The sequence below is a fragment of the Selaginella moellendorffii genome, unplaced genomic scaffold (assembly GCF_000143415.4).
Source record: "Selaginella moellendorffii unplaced genomic scaffold, v1.0 SELMOscaffold_30, whole genome shotgun sequence".
NCBI lineage: Eukaryota > Viridiplantae > Streptophyta > Lycopodiopsida > Selaginellales > Selaginellaceae > Selaginella > Selaginella moellendorffii.
In genome coordinates this window covers 257,283-273,846 of record NW_003314291.1, presented here as the reverse complement: position 1 = coordinate 273,846, position 16,564 = coordinate 257,283, and the positions used below count along the sequence as shown (strand labels likewise).

General features: G+C 46.7%; 5 protein-coding genes and 2 long non-coding RNA genes across 7 annotated transcripts; 2 read left to right on the top strand and 5 right to left on the bottom strand.

The window, feature by feature from the left end:
* Positions 1-2,550: 2,550 nt before the first annotated feature.
* On the bottom strand, positions 2,551-3,206 carry LOC112348559. Its single transcript, XR_002993101.1, has 3 exons — positions 3,041-3,206; positions 2,782-2,915; positions 2,551-2,732 (listed from the first exon to the last, which is right to left on the bottom strand). It is a non-coding gene; the product is annotated as an uncharacterized LOC112348559 (long non-coding RNA).
* A 1,248-nt stretch (positions 3,207-4,454) lies between these two features.
* On the bottom strand, positions 4,455-5,767 carry LOC112348508 (interferon-related developmental regulator 2-like). Its single transcript, XM_024681168.1, has one exon. It carries the CDS (start codon positions 5,765-5,767, stop codon positions 4,490-4,492), a length of 1,278 nt encoding a protein of 425 aa, XP_024536936.1. The 3' UTR covers positions 4,455-4,489.
* A 1,040-nt stretch (positions 5,768-6,807) lies between these two features.
* On the bottom strand, positions 6,808-8,582 carry LOC9646529 (5'-3' exoribonuclease). The gene is made up of 5 exons (XM_002976180.2): positions 8,321-8,582; positions 8,150-8,274; positions 7,775-8,080; positions 7,541-7,710; positions 6,808-7,479 (listed from the first exon to the last, which is right to left on the bottom strand). Exons 1-5 carry the CDS (start codon positions 8,513-8,515, stop codon positions 7,037-7,039), a joined length of 1,239 nt encoding a protein of 412 aa, XP_002976226.2. The 5' UTR covers positions 8,516-8,582; the 3' UTR covers positions 6,808-7,036.
* A 27-nt stretch (positions 8,583-8,609) lies between these two features.
* On the top strand, positions 8,610-9,499 carry LOC112348526 (thioredoxin-like 3-2, chloroplastic). The gene is made up of 5 exons (XM_024681215.1): positions 8,610-8,902; positions 8,952-9,026; positions 9,090-9,156; positions 9,238-9,255; positions 9,317-9,499. The coding sequence occupies exons 1-5, from the start codon at positions 8,640-8,642 to the stop codon at positions 9,413-9,415; spliced, it is 522 nt and encodes a 173-aa protein (XP_024536983.1). The 5' UTR covers positions 8,610-8,639; the 3' UTR covers positions 9,416-9,499.
* Positions 8,876-9,352, bottom strand: LOC112348527. The gene is made up of 2 exons (XR_002993070.1): positions 9,299-9,352; positions 8,876-9,231 (listed from the first exon to the last, which is right to left on the bottom strand). It is a non-coding gene; the product is annotated as an uncharacterized LOC112348527 (long non-coding RNA).
* LOC9648798 (60S ribosomal protein L36-1) lies at positions 9,458-9,995 on the bottom strand. The gene is made up of 3 exons (XM_002976179.2): positions 9,861-9,995; positions 9,596-9,795; positions 9,458-9,534 (listed from the first exon to the last, which is right to left on the bottom strand). The coding sequence occupies exons 1-3, from the start codon at positions 9,960-9,962 to the stop codon at positions 9,519-9,521; spliced, it is 318 nt and encodes a 105-aa protein (XP_002976225.1). The 5' UTR covers positions 9,963-9,995; the 3' UTR covers positions 9,458-9,518.
* Positions 9,996-10,021: 26 nt separating this feature from the next.
* Positions 10,022-12,313, top strand: LOC9646528 (heat shock cognate 70 kDa protein). The gene has a single exon (XM_002976321.2). The coding sequence runs from the start codon at positions 10,251-10,253 to the stop codon at positions 12,210-12,212; it is 1,962 nt and encodes a 653-aa protein (XP_002976367.1). The 5' UTR covers positions 10,022-10,250; the 3' UTR covers positions 12,213-12,313.
* Positions 12,314-16,564: the final 4,251 nt, after the last annotated feature.

Here is a 16,564-nt window from a genome sequence, read left to right as displayed (position 1 = left end):
TTGCCGTCCCCTTGTAAACCACGGCGTTGCTTGGAGCAAAGTTGAACACTTGGTGCAGGAGATCGTTTTCCTGCAAGTGCCTCTGAAAGCCTTCGCCCAGGAGCCTTCGGAAGGCATTGAGCTGCACGGTTTGGCTCCACGTACTGATCTTGAGCGAGTCACCGTGCTTGAGCTTGAGACAAGTCTCATGACACGCACCACCTTGGAGAGTCACCACCATGTCCCTGAAGCTGCTCCTCTGCTCGGATCTTTCTTTCTTCGTCTGGCCCTTCCGGCTGGAAGAGGCAGCCAGCGCTTTCATCCGATCCACCACCTGCAGCTCCATTGCCGTTGCTTCACCTTCGCCAAGAGCTTGCTCCTCCAACAGCTGGATGCCGCCAACTTCGCAGAGAAGAGCAATGGCTTCCCCGGCAGCCTTGCGAACACCTACATCTGGATCCTCGAGCAAACAGGACAGAGCTCCCAACACACTCGGGAGCTGGAGGGCCGTGACTCTCTTGGAGCTCAACGTAGAAAGCAGCAAACTCCAAGCCGTGATGGCGGCCGCCTTGACTGGAGGTGTGGGTTTGCTCGTACCAAGAGTTTGATCTGCGTGAGCACTGCCTTTGTGGATGACAATCTGCCACAGGACCTCCATCGCGCTTGCCTCCTCCAGGTCCACGCCACCAACGAAAGCTAACATCCCGAGAGCCTCAATCGCTGAAACCCTCGCGGCAGAATCGCGTCCGAGCTTGGAAATCTTGGAGAGATGAGGGAAGCTGGCCTGGAATACATGCTCGGCCACTTTCCCTGCTCCCGCGGTGATGGAAACCATGGCCAGAGCACGCCCCGCAAGAACAGCCTCTGTCGAAGAACTCTGCCTGATTGACGACAGGATTTGATGAGTCAACGTTTCATACTTGTCCTCCACGAAGTGGGTCATCACCCTCGCCACCAGAGCGTCGATCATGCCCCTCAAGCCGGCCTCTCGGGTGCTGGATCGCTTCTCGTACAAACAATCCAAGCTTGCCTCCAAGTCCAAGCGTGTGGACGAAGAGTCGTCGTCCATATGCTCCGTGTCACACTCGTGGTGTTGTTTGAGTTTGTTCTCCTGGTCTTCGGCATGCCTCTTGCACTTCTTGGACAATCTCTTTGAAGATCGCACCTTAACGCACTGTTTGCTGAATGAAAAAACCCTAGTTCTTTGCTATATCTTTTATACCCGCAGAGGCGAGGCTTAATAAAAATGTAATTTACTTTTAAACTTCACCTGGACAAAGCTAGCAAAGATGAGAAGTAAAAACTCTGGGAGAGCAAACATATGCAGCTATTTTGTGTTCCATGGCTGATGGCGATCACTTTGCACATTAAACAAGGGCAGTCTTGCTGGACAAGGGGAAAACTAGGTTAACCATCTAGCCATGAATATTCTTACTTTATTCTGTCTACAAAGAAGAATCGAACCCGAGAGCTGTGGTTTGGGAGACCAAAGCCTCAACTGATTGGTCTAAGCTTTTTTAGTGAGCTAGCAAACCAGAACTAGTGCTACTTATTGAGCACAAAACTTTACCCTAAAGTCCTTGTTGGTTGGACTCTTCGGCATCGAACCCGGGTCTTCTACAACGGTTTACCTTTACACTTACCTGATAGCCATGATCTCAGCAACCGGGCTCCGATAATAAAATAACATACCGTGTACTTAAACCATATGGCAGGATGTCTTTGGAAAATACATGACGATACCATCCCCCGCATTCTCGGCGCTTCGTCCTTGGAAGAACCCATTTGCGGATTTTGGAGATTCTAGATTGGTCGATCTTGCGCCTGATCGTTGTGTTGAGCTGAGAAGAAGAGAAGAGAGGCGTCACCAAAGTTCTCCATTGTCATTTCATAATGTAACTTACCTGTTGACGAACTGGAAGTGATCATCAGGCAACCGATCCTTCGTAACTCTGAAAAGCTTACCACTACCAACGTTTCTGGGCCTCCTCTTGTATCTAAACTAATAGGCACGAGCTGTTACAATGGGTCAAATGAATGTCAAGAAAGACAAACCTGGACGAGCGCTCGAGTATTCCCATTCGATTCCCCGTCGACAGGACCAGCCACTGCCAGCTTTTGTAGCACTTGGCATCTACCAGCTCATCGGAGAACTTCACAAAGCGTCGCTTGTTTCCTCCTTGGTTGTCAAAAACTGCATCAGCTTCTTGGCTTAGCGTGACGAGGCATTGCTTGCGAGGTCATACTCCAGCCTAGACAACGGCAATTCGCTCAACGCAAAACCTCTTCGAGATGTAAGTGACAAACCCACCTTCGGAATGCCAGGCAGATGTAAAGCTTCAGTAGCATAGCTCGTCATGGTGCTCTCGTCCAAGCCTGAAAGCCCTGCAAAACAAGGACTACCAGTCAAGCAAGTACTACCAATCAGTAAAGCATACCATTTCACAGCGCTAGATCATTTCCGTGAGCAGCAAGACATTGGTGGATAAACCATGAACCTGTCATACAAAGTGCACATCCACAAATGATCATGCTCTGTTAAAATGAATGCAATCCAGTTACCTGTCAACAATCCAAAGCACGCCGTCTCAGACTCCAGGACGCTTGTGCTCCATAGGTAACCTGGATACTGCTACAGCAATGCTGCCTCCCCCATCGCAACGCCACGCCTGCAACCTTCTTGTCTTCCACATCCACATCCATTTGGCTGGCGGAGGCCGTGCAATTGAAGGAGCAGTGTCGAGCCGGACAACCTGTGACAGAAACAAATTTACCAAACTTGTAAGCGTATAACCAACGTACCTGTAACATAGGTGGTCGAAGTGTCCACAGTCAACAAAGCAATCTGCCATGGAGGCTCCCTGAGCTGCACGGTTCTTCATCTCTTCCTTCTTTCAACGTCAATGCCACGTACCCCCGCATCGACGAACACAAACCTGCACGGTAAAACTGAAAGTCAGGTGCGCATTCACAGCAAACACAAACTGACTCGAGAGAAACAAAATGTTTGTACAGTAATAGAAAGTTCCTGCAGCGATCATTTGAAATACTTGTATCTTACCCTCAAAGAAGTGGTATCCCAGATGGCCAATGCCATCCTGGTTTACAAGTTGAGGAGTCCCCTTGGTACTTTGGCCATTTCCATACCGCACACACCACCATCGTGAGCCTGCAGAGGCAAATCAGGAAAGAGCAATTCCATTCATTCCATAGCCACGGACACCAAAAGCGTCTGGAAATTCAGGGATTTAACTAGCCTCTCTATCAAAAACCTGAGCGCTCTCAACTTACCGTCGCGCTAGACGTCATAAAAGTCGTGCCATCTCCACAAGCGAAGCGTAGAAGAAACTCCACCCTGGCATCACCCAAGACGACGCTAGATAAAAACGAAATGATGCTCACAAACATACCATAGAGGCGCTTTGTTTTCCAGGATTTCCAGTGTTTGCCGAGCACGCACTGTGCTGAGATCGAAGAAGATGTCCTTGTTCTCGCAGCAGACAACGAGGAGGAAGTGTCGGCCTCGAGTGGAGGGATGGAGAGAACTGAGCTGGAGAGGAATGAGCGTGTCCAACTGATCCACCCATCGTCAAATTTGATGTGCTTCACACTGCCAAGCTAAAGAAGAAGAACACCATTACAACCAAGGAAGCCTGTCACACTTGTTACCTTTCTCCACGAATTTCGTGCCTAACAAAGTGGACCAAAGAGACACATCCAGAAATATTTTACTCGGATCTCCACAACGAGGCGCTTGGCATCCACACCCCATCATTGAGCTCATACAGGAGCTAGAAACCCCGAATGTGAGGCTGAAACACTGATGAGGGGGCTTCTTGCAAGGAAGAGATGCTTGCTGGTGTTGGACGATGTCTTGAAATCTGGTGATCTTTTGGATCTTTTTGATACAAAATGGAAGCAAGATCTTGGTTACCACCCAAAAGCTTAGAGGTGCAATTAAAACCAAGATGGGGGCCTTTTTGGGAGAAGAAAACATCTTGAAATTGTTCACAGTCCACGCCTGCCTGCCATTCTTCTGCCAATCACCTTCAAGACCAGTGGAAGGCCTCCACACTTGTGCACAACTTTCTACATTACTACCTTGCTCATTGTAATTCTGAGCATGTTTTTGGTTTGGGAAGTGAAAGCGCTGTTTTGCTCTTATGTCGCTGCCATACAGAGCTGAAAGAAGAACCTGGTGAAGCTCAAGGAGATGAAACGCGTTGAGAAGATGAAAGGCAGGTATAACACGCAGTCACTACAAAGTCTGGTCGTTTTCCTCTCACTTGCGCTGCAGAATGAGGAGCAGAAAGTTTCTCCCGTGGAGGGTACGAAGCTAGAGAGAAGTTGTAAACATGCTAACGAGGCACTCAATGTTCAGCGCTCAAGAAAGGCCAAGCTGAAAAGTAAACCGCTTGAAGAGGTAGAGTAGTATACACAAGTCGTTTTAATTCTCTCTCTTAAGTGATCTGAAGTTTGATACATTTGAGTATTAGAGATTTCCACTCCTCTAGCATATTTCAACGCTACCGTCGTTAAACTTTCGACTGGCCTCAAGCGCACACCTTCTCTGGTTCATGAGTTGGGTCTTCATTTTACTCGCTATGCAGTTCTGATGCTTTTGCTGTTTTGCCGTCCCCTTGGAAACCACGGCGTTTCTTGGAGCAAAGTTGAACACTTGGTGCAGGAGATCGTTTTCCTGCAAGTGCCTCTGAAAGCCTTCGCCCAGGAGCCTTCGGAAGGCATTGAGCTGCACGGTATGGCTCCACGTACTGATCTTGAGCGAGTCACCGTGCTTGAGCTTGAGACAAGTCTCATGACACGCACCACCTTGGAGAGTCGCCACCATGTCCCTGAAGCTGCTCCTCTGCTCGGATCTTTCTTTCTTCGTCTGGCCCTTCCGGCTGGAAGAGGCAGCCAGCGCTTTCATCCGATCCACCACCTGCAGCTCCATTGCCGTTGCTTCACCTTCGCCAAGAGCTTGCTCCTCCAACAGCTGGATGCCGCCAACTTCGCAGAGAAGAGCAATGGCTTCCCCGGCAGCCTTGCGAACACCTACATCTGGATCCTCGAGCAAACAGGACAGAGCTCCCAACACACTCGGGAGCTGGAGGGCCGTGACTCTCTTGGAGCTCAACGTAGAAAGCAGCAAACTCCAAGCCGTGATGGCGGCCGCCTTGACTGGAGGTGTGGGTTTGCTCGTACCAAGAGTTTGATCTGCGTGAGCACTGCCTTTGTGGATGACAATCTGCCACAGGACCTCCATCGCGCTTGCCTCCTCCAGGTCCACGTCACCAACGAAAGCTAACATCCCGAGAGCCTCAATCGCTGAAACCCTCGCGGCAGAATCGCGTCCGAGCTTGGAAATCTTGGAGAGATGAGGGAAGCTGGCCTGGAATACATGCTCGGCCACTTTCCCTGCTCCCGCGGTGATGGAAACCATGGCCAGAGCACGCCCCGCAAGAACAGCCTCTGTCGAAGAACTCTGCCTGATTGACGACAGGATTTGATGAGTCAACGTTTCATACTTGTCCTCCACGAAGTGGGTCATCACCCTCGCCACCAGAGCGTCGATGATGCCCTTCAAGCCGGCCTCTCGGGTGCTGGATCGCTTCTCGTACAAACAATCCAAGCTTGCCTCCAAGTCCAAGAGTGTGGACGAAGAGTCTTCGTCCATATGCTCCGTGTCACACTCGTGGTGTTGTTTGAGTTTGTTCTCCTTGTCTTCGGCATGCCTCTTGCACTTGTTGGACAATCTCTTTGAAGATCGCACCTTAACGCACTCCATCGCCCGTTTGCTGACTGGAAGAATGAGAAAGCCCTAGTTCTTTGCTATATCTTTTATACTCTCGCAGAGGGCAATAAAAATGTAATTTACTTTTGAACTTCACCTGGAGAAAGCTGGCAAAGATGAGAAGTAAAAACTCTGGGAGAGCAAACATATGCAGCTATTTTGTGTTCCATGGCTGATGGCGATCAACTTTGCACATTAAACAAGGGCAATCTTGCTGGACAAGGGGAAAACTAGGTTTATTCTATCTACAAAGAAGAATCGAACCCGAGAGCTGTGGTTTGGGAGACCAAAGCCTCAACTGATTGGTCTAAGCTCTCTTAGTGAGCTAGCAAACCAGAACTAGGGCTACTTATTGAGCATAAAGCTTTACCCTAAAGTCCTTGTTGGTTGGACTCTTCGGCATCGAACCCGGGTCTTCTACAACGGTTTACCTCTACACTTACCTGATAGCCATGATCTCAGCAACCGGGCTCCAATAATAAAATAACATACCATCTACTTAAACCATATGGCAGGATGTCTACATGACGTTTTAGTCGATTGCCCACCATCCCTAAGGCCGGCGCTTCTTTGGAAAATATATGACGTTACCATCCCCCGCATTCTCGGCGCTTCATCCTTGGAAGAACCCATTCTCCGATCTTGGAGATTCTAGATTGATCGGTCTTGCGCTTGATCGTTGTGTTGAGCTGAAAAAAAGAGAAGAGAGGCATCACCCAAGTTCTCCATTGTCATTTCATAAACTTGCCTGAACTTCCTTTGTTACGCTCTGTGAGGGACCTCTGGTTGAAGCCACCTTTGTAACTTAGTTGTTGACGAACTGGAAGAATTCATCAGGCATGCGATGCTTTATTACTCTCAAAAGCTTAGCACTATGTTCACATGGTCGGTGATGTTAACATTCATTATCACAGCTTCAAGACACACCTCATCTTCTCAGTGCAAGACGAACTTGTGAAAAATCGGTCTTGTAGAAAGGTCCAATCACTGGTGAGGAGGCTCGTTGCAAGGAAGAGGTGCTTGCTGGTGTTGGATGATGTCTTGAAATCTGGTGATCTTTTCTTTTGGGATTAATTTGATCACAGTCCATGCGTTCCAAATCAAGGGACCTGAAGAAATATCGATTGTAATCCGCAAAGTCGTCACGGGCAGCAGTAGTGCCGCCGCTCCGATCAACCAGACCTGAAGAAAAGAGAAGCAGTGGCGGATCCGAACGTTTTAAAGAACAGGACTTGGACAATCAAGACAAAAACAGGCAACAACTTAGTCACCCTGCCTGATCTTGGTTACGAGAACTTCTCCTCTACCATCTGTGATCCTAGCGTCGAGACCATGGGCTTCGGCTGCTGCTGCCACCACTCGCTGCTTCTCTTCCTCACTCAGCCACGACGAGAGTTTCAGCGCTGTCCCGTTGGAAACCACTCGGAGCTCAGCGTCTCCAGATAAATCTAGAGTATTTCTGTTGCTCTTGGCTTCTTTCCTGTCACAATCCGGGCTTTGAACCGTGATTGTCCCTGCCGCAAAACTCGACAAGATGCTCATCACGGAATCCAGCCATACCGGATCACCCGCACGGAGGAACTCGTGCAACGCCTTGGCGGGAACTTCCACGTTCCCCAGATCGGTCTCGTCCGCCGCGCCAGTTCCATGGAAGTCTGATCCGCCGAGCTTTACGAGATGATAAGCGTCAGCTAGATCTGCAAAGGCTGCAACGGGAAAGCGACGATAGAAGAAGCTCTAAACATGGCATGAATGAGAAGACAATACCTTTGTCCCGTCCAGAAGACTTGTAAACTTCCATTCCATGGAGCCCGGCGTCCTTTAGCTGCTTGACAACGTCCAAGGGATTCTTTAAGCTCCAGGGATGAGCGAGCACAGCAATCCCTCCCGTTTCTCTGATGAGCTCCACTGCTTCTCCCGCCGGAAGCTCGGAGCCACTATAGCACAAAACCAAAGAAAGACTTCTATCTCCATCCATGAAAGCTCGCTAGAAAAACTTACTTGGAGTACGCAGGTCCGCCATCGTGGAGATACTTGTGGAACGCTTCGCCAACGCTGCTAACATGCCCGGCCTGGACGAGAGCCCGAGCGACGTGAGGCCGCCCAGGAGCTACTCCATCGCCAGCAAACTCTAAAACACTCTCCCACCTCACTGGTTTCTTCAAATCCCGGAGCTTGTCCACCATGCTACGCGCTCGAGCGTATCTCCCCTCGCGGATGCGAGCCAGCCTCTCCTCCAATCCTTGAGCGGGACCGCAGCATCCATAGTAAGCTAGAACATGGACAAGCTCTCCCATCTCTCCGGAGCTGCCAGAAAGCAAATCATTGCCTGGGTTGATCGATCGGAGAAACGAGAAAACTCTGCATCTTCTCTACCTGGAAAGATATCGGCAGCTGATCTCCACTCCAGGGATGATCCGCATTCCATAGCTCCGAGCGGCGGCGATGGCGGCCGGGACGCCGGCCATGGTGTCGTGATCCGTGAGCGCCAGAACTTTAACCTGGAAGACAAGAGTGTAGTCGAGAAAGACACGAGCCAGCGCGTACCCCTCTCTTGTGAGCTCGCTCCACGAGCGCTGGCGGGCTGAGCAATCCATCGCTGCAAGTGGTGTGGCAGTGTAGATCCACCAACACAGCGCCATCGCATCGAGACCACGCCTCTAAGCAGCTGAGCGCAACGCAATCGCTCCCCTTCTTCCTCTTCTTCCGCGGATTCGTCTTGTGCTTCTTCGTCTTCGCCATTGCCCTACAGAATATTCCTTGCTGGTTAACGAATATTCTCTAATTCGCTTAAGGAACTGGTTAATTGCCCTAAAACCATTCCACGCGTCCTTTAATTTCAGCTGCCCTAATAAAAGAATATTCCATGTTGGTTAAAAATATTCGCTTATCGGATTTATCTCTATCCATGGCGTCCGCGCTCTTGCCCTCGCAATCTCTCATTAGATTCTCTCCCTGTCCGCCCAATACGCCCAACTCAAGGAAAGGAATGGCAATCCAAGCCGCTACCTGGTGGGGAGGAATCCAAAAGCCCGACAAGGTTGAGCTCCAGCCCATCACAAGCGAGGAGGAATTCGACCGCGTTCTACTCGACTGCCAGGAATCCAACAAAGGAGCAGTGATCGAATGGTAACTTTCGAGCACCGCATATCATTTGGTAAAACTCCAAACCTTCCAGGATGGCACTGTGGTGTCGGAAGTGCATCTACTTGAAGCCCAAGCTCGAGAAGCTTGGGGCCGAGTTCTATCCACAGTAAGAAATCCCTCTTGTCTCGACGTTCTTGGCGATTCTCATCTCGAGTCTTGCGTGAACCAGCATCAACTTCTACTGCGTGGACGTGAATTGTGTGCCAAAATCACTCATAGAGCGAGCGTCAGTCACGGTAAAAGATCGAACGAACCTCGAGTTTTTTCTTTGCTTTTGAAGTTCCAAGTTCTCAGTTCTTGGCTTGTTTGATCTGCAGAAAATGCCCACGATTCAGGTAAGCAAGCAATGATCGATCCTCTTCCCTTGTCCATTCTCACTTTCGGATTTTCCTCAAGCTTTGGCGAAACGGAGAGAAGCAAGGTGAAGTTATAGGCGGCCACCAGGCATGGCTTGTCCTAGACGAAGTCAGAGATATGCTCAAGAAGAAACGATAGAGACAACACGAAACACGGGTCTGTACCATATCGAGCTCGATCGATCTGTTAATACGAGTCGTTGCGATTGATTCAAAGAAAAAAGTTTGGAAAAAACAGTCTCTCACTTCCCGGAAGACCTGAAAGTCACAAGAACTGTGAGCTAAAGATACAATGGCTAGAAAGAAAATGCATAGGCACCTCATCTTCCTTAGAACAGTGGACATTTCCTCGCGCTTCTTCTTGGCTCTCAGATGAGACCCAAGCTTTCGCTTGGCGACCTTCAATGCGCGCTTGTCCTTGCCGACCTTGAGAAGCTCCGTGATCCTCTTCTCGTAGGGCGCAAACCCCACGACCTCCCGGATGAGCTTCCTCACGAACAGCGTCCTCTTCTGCCCTTTCTACACAAAAGACAAGAGAGATTTCGAGGATTTCTAGCAGCTGAAACACCAGATCTAAGATTTACCCCTCGCATCGCGATCGGCCGCTTCGCCGGCGTCCTCTTGGTGACGACATGGCCCTTGTTGAGGCCGATGGCAATGCCCCCGCTCGCTACGCTGGGCGCCATCGCCGCCCAAGAACCCTAAAAAATTGCCCTAAACCCTAACTCTGCCGCGTGGCTCGTTGACACCTGGCCAGGTAAAATACTGGTGGTGTAGACGTGGCAAATTCCAGCACTCTCTAGAGCGCTCTGGAGCTTTCCAGAGCGCTCTGGAGCTTTCCTATCCTGGTATATAAATGCGAGGGTTTTTCTCTGGCATTCCAAGAAGCAAGAAAGAAGATTTCGATCGATCGGTGAGTGGAAAGAAAGAAATTCGTAGCTAGATTCTCTAGAAATCGAGTGAGCAAGGTCGCAATGTCGTCGACAGCGCCAGCAGTAGGGATCGACCTGGGCACGACGTACTCGTGCGTCGGGGTTTGGCAGCACGATCGAGTGGAGATCATCGCCAACGATCAGGGCAACCGGACGACGCCCAGCTATGTCGCTTTCACGGACACGGAGCGGCTCATCGGCGATGCCGCCAAGAACCAGGTCGCCCTCAATCCCTCCAACACCGTTTTCGATGCCAAGCGGCTCATCGGCAGGAAATTCAGCGATCCATCCGTCCAGGCGGACATGAAGCTGTGGCCCTTCAAGGTGATCGCGGGGCCGAGCGACAAGCCCATGATCGTGGTGACTTACAAGAACGAGCAGAAGCAATTCTCGGCCGAGGAGATCTCCTCCATGGTTCTCACCAAGATGAAGGAGATCGCGGAGGTTTTCGTGGGCAAGAGCGTCAAGGACGCGGTGGTGACGGTGCCTGCCTATTTCAATGACTCGCAGCGCCAGGCTACCAAGGACGCCGGGGTGATCGCGGGTTTGAATGTGCTGAGGATCATCAACGAGCCCACCGCGGCGGCCATCGCCTACGGCCTGGACAAGAAGTCGTCGAGCACCGGCGAGAAGAACATCTTGATCTTCGACTTGGGCGGTGGAACTTTCGATGTCTCGACCCTCACGATCGACCAGGGGGTGTTCGAGGTCAAGGCCACGGCCGGAGACACGCACTTGGGTGGCGAGGACTTCGACAACAGGATGGTGAACTTCTTCGCGCAGGAGTTCAAGCGGAAGTACCGCAAGGACATCAGTGACAACGCCAGAGCGCTGCGGCGATTGAGGACGGCCTGCGAGCGAGCCAAGCGGACGCTCTCGTCCACGTCCCAGACGACGATCAACGTCGAGTCGCTGTACGAGGGGATCGACTTCAACGCGAGCATCACCCGGGCCAGGTTCGAGGAGCTGTGCATGGATTTGTTCCGCAAGTGCATGGAGCCAGTGGAGAAGTGCCTCAAGGACTCGAAGATGGACAAGGGATCCATCCATGACGTGGTTCTCGTCGGCGGCTCCACCCGGATCCCCAAAGTCCAGCAGCTACTCCAGGACTTCTTCAATGGCAAGGACCTGTGCAAGAGCATCAACCCGGACGAGGCGGTGGCGTATGGCGCGGCGGTCCAGGCGGCGATCCTCAGCGGCGTGGAGCACGAGAAGGTGCAAGAGGTGGTGCTCCTCGACGTAGCTCCGCTCTCGCTGGGACTGGAGACCGCCGGAGGAGTCATGACGACGCTCATCCCGCGGAACACCACCATTCCGGCTAGGAAGGAGCAGATCTTCTCGACGTACTCGGACAACCAGCCGGGCGTCTTGATCCAGGTGTTCGAGGGCGAGCGTGCTCGGACCCGAGACAACAATCTCCTGGGGAAGTTCGAGCTCTCCGGCATTCCTCCGGCTCCCAGGGGTGTCCCGCAGATCACGGTGGCGTTCGACATGGACGCCAATGGTATCCTCAACGTCTCGGCGGAGGACAAGACGACCGGGAAGAAGAACAAGATCGTCATCACGAATGACAAGGGGCGGCTGAGCAAGGAGGAGATCAGCAAGCTCGTCCAGGAGGCGGAGAAGTTCAAGGCGGAGGACGATGAGGCGAGGAAGAAGATCGACGCCAGGAACGCGCTGGAGAACTATGCGTACAACATGAGGAACACGCTCCGGGACGACAATGTGGCTGGGAAGCTGGATCCCGCGGACAAGAAGAAGATCGAGGAGGCGATCAACAAGACGATCGAGTGGCTGGATGCGAATCAGCTGGCGGAGGTGGAGGAGCTCGAGGACAAGCAGAAGGAGCTCGAGGGGATCTGCAACCCGGTGATCGCGAGAATGTACCAGGGTGGTGGTGGTGGTGGTGGTGCCGGCGGCGCCGCTCCAGGCGGCGGCGCTGGGTTTGGAGGAGGCTCGGGCGGATCCGATGGCCCGGGGCCCAAGATCGAGGAAGTTGACTAGAAGTGTACATGACATGTATTAAGATGTATAGCTCGCGATAGGCTTTTTGGTTGTAATGTTTTGTTTTGAAATTTCAAAGAGTTTAAAACTCTATTGCATTGTGTGGCCTTGGGCTGAATTGTTTGGAGTTCTTAATCTTCTATGAAATGGCAACACATACTATTAGATGCAGCGGCAACACACTATATTCGATACGAGTACACACACATCAAGCGGTTACTCCCATGAGCTATGAGAGATCAAGCATGCTTAACGGCTTCTCCCATGAGCTATGAGAGATCAAGCATGTTTAAGGGAAACATGAAGAAACTGAGCCCCGAGCAGTTCCTGAGCCAGCGGCGAGGCAGGGCAAACGCAAGAAGCGCAGTGGCACGCGGGAGTGCATCCTGGTCCAACTCCTACCGGGCAAACGCATTCGGTGCAGTGGCATCCATCGCAGCTAGCGCGCTGCGCTGCTCAACGCAACTTCCACCAGCGCCAGTAGCAGCAGCAATAACAAGTGCTATCATAAGCGCGAGAAACGGCTTGGATTGTGCCATCATGTAGACTTGTGCAAATAAGAAATATATATGCGAGCTCAGCGAGATTGAGCAGAGGATTGCGTAGGCTTTTATGCTCGAAGCTTGCAGCAACGACAGAAACGTTGATTTCAGCCAGCTGGCTGGCTGCTTTTTGTTGCCCATGCACAAATGAATTTGTTTTTATGGAGATGGTCCCAGAAGCACAAGAGTTAGAAGGACGACAGAAACTTGTAAGCTGATTACTTTCGGTGGTTAAAAGGTCCACATTGGGTGCCAGTTCTTCATTTACAAAACTTCCATTTCCTTTTAAGTACATAATAGTGCTTTACATAAATCATCCCTTAATTTAAATAATCCATGCTTTCACAGTCAGTCATGAAATGAATGTAGTTTAGTATTTTTTTAAAATCCAACTCTTATGAATTTATTTTTTAACTGACAGTTTAAATTTGATAATAACACAAAAGTCTAAAATGCTAAAGAAAAAATCATTCTTTATTCTTAAACAAGAGCCCATACACCGTGATGATCCACATTAGAATAGGATTACGTCCAATTGAAAGAATCTGGCATAAAGGGCATGCTCTGGATCATCTCCTTGATAGTTCCCAATGGATCATTTGAACAAATTGCTAGTAGAACATAGTAAGTGATGATATATAAATAGTTAATCATTAAAATAAAAAGCTGGAAAATTTCACCACTAATGAGCAATTCCAGGATTTAAAATATCTTTCTTTCATGCATTAACTTCAACACCATCTGCATAAAGTTCTTGATGGATATTTTAAATCTTCTTTAAGCACATATATATAGCCATTGTATATATATATATGTATACATACATACATACATACATATATACACCTATGAGTGGATAAGAATACGAAAATGTGCACTTTCAATTAGCCCAAAATAGATTATAAACAAGAGTAAATAATCCAATGGATATCAAAATACTACTACACTAATATTAATATATAACATTGTAGCCATACACCTAGACTTCACATCATCTCTTTTTTTCAGAAAAATGGAAAATAATTAGGGCTCTCTAGTTGATAGGCCAAGATTTGGAGAAACATTAAAAAAAAAAGAAGTATAGATGGATCTATAAGTGGTGCAGTTTATTTTCCCTTTATATGAAGTATTTTACTATATTATTAGCAGCAAAAAAAAAAAAAAAAAAAACAACTCAAGAGTGATCTCAAATAGAGAGGGAAAGGTCTTATGAGAAAGAGTTTCTAATTAGTTAAAAGACTTTGGATATTTAGGTGATATTTAGGTGGTTAGATGACTTTTTAGGAAATTTTAAATTCAAGAGTTTATATTTTGGTATCATAAGGGTTTTGGCTTTAATTCTATTAGTTAACTAAGGGAATTATACTATATGTTTAGGTTGACATTTGATGGTTTAATTTGCTTCAATTGGACTATAAACTCAAGGGGTAGGGTGTCATAAAAGTGGGATTCTCAAGTTGTTAGTTGATCACACCACAAGTGCTATGAGTGTAGGATTTTTAGAAGAGTTGCAACTTTTAGCTTCCATTCATAAATGCATAAACTTACAGGGAAGTGTAGTGGATTATAAAAAATTGATTAAAGAAATGATTTGTTAGAGTTTGAATATATAGTGAAAGGGCCATAAAAAAAATAGTCTTAAGATGTTTGGGATTAAATCTCTTTAAGTTTAAATAATATTGGGCTAAATAACCTCTTGAAAGTCTAAATCTAGGAACTTACATGTAAATGCATAATTTCTGGGGGAACAACTTATTGAATATGATGCCAAATTTTATAAACTTATAGTCCAATTTTTTAGAACACTTATTATGATCCTTTTGACTAAGTAAGGATCCTCTTAAATAAACTATATATTGTAAGATTAAGAAAAGAAATCAACCAATAGATATTCCAATGGAACAAGGGCACAAGTAAAAATCTATATATATTGTTTATATGGTTTTGCAAAGCATGAAACTGGAAAGATATTTCTTAGATGATTGTTGTTATAATCCCTTATCTTTGTCTTTTGCACCATCCTCATCCTTGTTATAAAGGTTTGTATTGCTTTGAAGAAAAAACTCATGAAAGTTTTATGTTGACAAGGCCTCACCAAGCTTAAAAAGTCAAATGGAAAGTCAATAAAAGTCAAATAAAGTCTTCAAAGACCAATTTTGATCTATAAATCATATATATAAGATTTTTTATAGTCCAATTAAGAATCATGGGACCAACCAACAAATTATTATTTTCATATATGAAAAGCATTCCAATGGAATTGGCACTATTTAATCACTTTGGATGGCCACCTTTAAGAATATCTTTAAAATAATGGCCAGCTTGCAATCTTATTGTTGTTGTGGGCATCAAACTTAAAAGCTTTTATAAGCCTCTCTTCAATCTCACTTTGGCTAGTTCTTTTCTTTGCACAATTCTACATCAATAGCACACTTCAAGCCATTTGTTTTTTACTTCTTGTTATCGCTACTGGAAGTTCAGTTGAGGAGAGCAATGAGCTTGTTAGAGGTGGTTGCAGTAAAGGATGTTATTGTATTAATTGTGTTTGCTTGATATACACTGGACCAGGAGAACTATGTGCTCCAAACTACTATTGCATTTCCTATTTTTGCTCTGCCATATTACTTGCTTAGGCACTATTAAGGGCTCAATTTCTTCATGTTACTATTAAGCAAGTCCCATCAGAGCTCTAAAATGCATGGGAGAAGCCATCTGATATGTGTGTGATGTATTGAATAATTAATATTGCCATTTTATAAGAATCCATATTCCAATAGAACAAGAAGAAGAAATAAGGCATAAGAAAAAAACTATATATATTGTTTACATGGTTTTGCAAAGCATAAAATTGGAAAGATATTTCTTGGATGATTGTTGTTACAATGCTCACACTGTTGTCTTCATCTTTTACACCATCCTCATCCTCAAGAAAAAACTCATAAAAACTTTATATTAACAAAGCCTCACTAAGCTCAAAAAAAGTCAAATGGAAAGTCAATAAGTCAAATAAAGTATTCAAAAATTATTTGACTACTAATTTTCATCTATAAGTTTTACATTTAAATTTAGTTTGACTAAATAATTATTTATGGCTGGTGGTGCCTTTGATCTTTATTCCACACGTTCTTTATATCTACTGTGACTTTTCAATTCTAAGTGAGCACATAAGACATCATTGTGTGACCAAGAAGTTACATAGGTTTTTCTATTGGCCAAAAATATAATGTATTATCCAACATAACTACATTTAGTGCAAATCTTATAATACTCCCCCTCATGTTGCAAAAGAACAATTTGAGTTAATTGCAATTTGTCATTTGTTTAGGCTTGTGGCATTTAATCTTATGAGGTTTTTTCCATGGTTGACTACTAACAATGATTATATAATTATTACTTTTATCTACTTTGAGTTTTTGGGTGGAAGTCAATACTCTTATCATTGAATATTTTCTCCTCAATTGATTGGTGTTTTAATATTTTTGTCTATAGTGGATTCTTTTATAATGTATATGTCGTATATATATAGAGTTCTAAACTCTTATATAATTAAGTTTACCTTACCACGAACTACTAATGTTAAATGTTAGGATTAATATTTAACAAGCATTTTTCCATTAGTTTGAGTGGAGAGTACAAAGTGAATGATGGATTTTTATGAAATGGCTTATAGAGAAGGTTTAGATCATATCAATGTGAGGATATCTTCTATGTAAACAACATGTCCAAGTTAAACTAATGTGATGAAGAATATGCAACACTTTTTATTCATTACATTACACACATATCAGATGGCTTTTCCTAAAGCTCTGA

Excerpts from the sequence above, each read along its gene's own strand:
- LOC112348508 (XM_024681168.1), bottom strand. The coding sequence starts at position 5,767 with ATGGAGTGCGTTAAGGTGCGATCTTCAAAGAGATTGTCCAACAAGTGC.
- LOC9646529 (XM_002976180.2), bottom strand. The coding sequence starts at position 8,515 with ATGGCGAAGACGAAGAAGCACAAGACGAATCCGCGGAAGAAGAGGAAG. Across the intron at positions 8,275-8,320 it reads AGCGAGCTCACAAGAGAGGG|GTTAAAGTTCTGGCGCTCAC; the intron begins GTACGCGCTGGC and ends CTTGTCTTCCAG. Across the intron at positions 7,480-7,540 it reads GTCTTCTGGACGGGACAAAG|CCTTTGCAGATCTAGCTGAC; the intron begins GTATTGTCTTCT and ends TTCCCGTTGCAG.
- LOC112348526 (XM_024681215.1), top strand. The coding sequence starts at position 8,640 with ATGTTGGTTAAAAATATTCGCTTATCGGATTTATCTCTATCCATGGCG. Across the intron at positions 8,903-8,951 it reads AAAGGAGCAGTGATCGAATG|GATGGCACTGTGGTGTCGGA; the intron begins GTAACTTTCGAG and ends CAAACCTTCCAG. Across the intron at positions 9,027-9,089 it reads GGGGCCGAGTTCTATCCACA|CATCAACTTCTACTGCGTGG; the intron begins GTAAGAAATCCC and ends TGCGTGAACCAG.
- LOC9648798 (XM_002976179.2), bottom strand. The coding sequence starts at position 9,962 with ATGGCGCCCAGCGTAGCGAGCGGGGGCATTGCCATCGGCCTCAACAAG. Across the intron at positions 9,796-9,860 it reads GGCCGATCGCGATGCGAGGG|AAAGGGCAGAAGAGGACGCT; the intron begins GTAAATCTTAGA and ends TCTTTTGTGTAG.
- LOC9646528 (XM_002976321.2), top strand. The coding sequence starts at position 10,251 with ATGTCGTCGACAGCGCCAGCAGTAGGGATCGACCTGGGCACGACGTAC.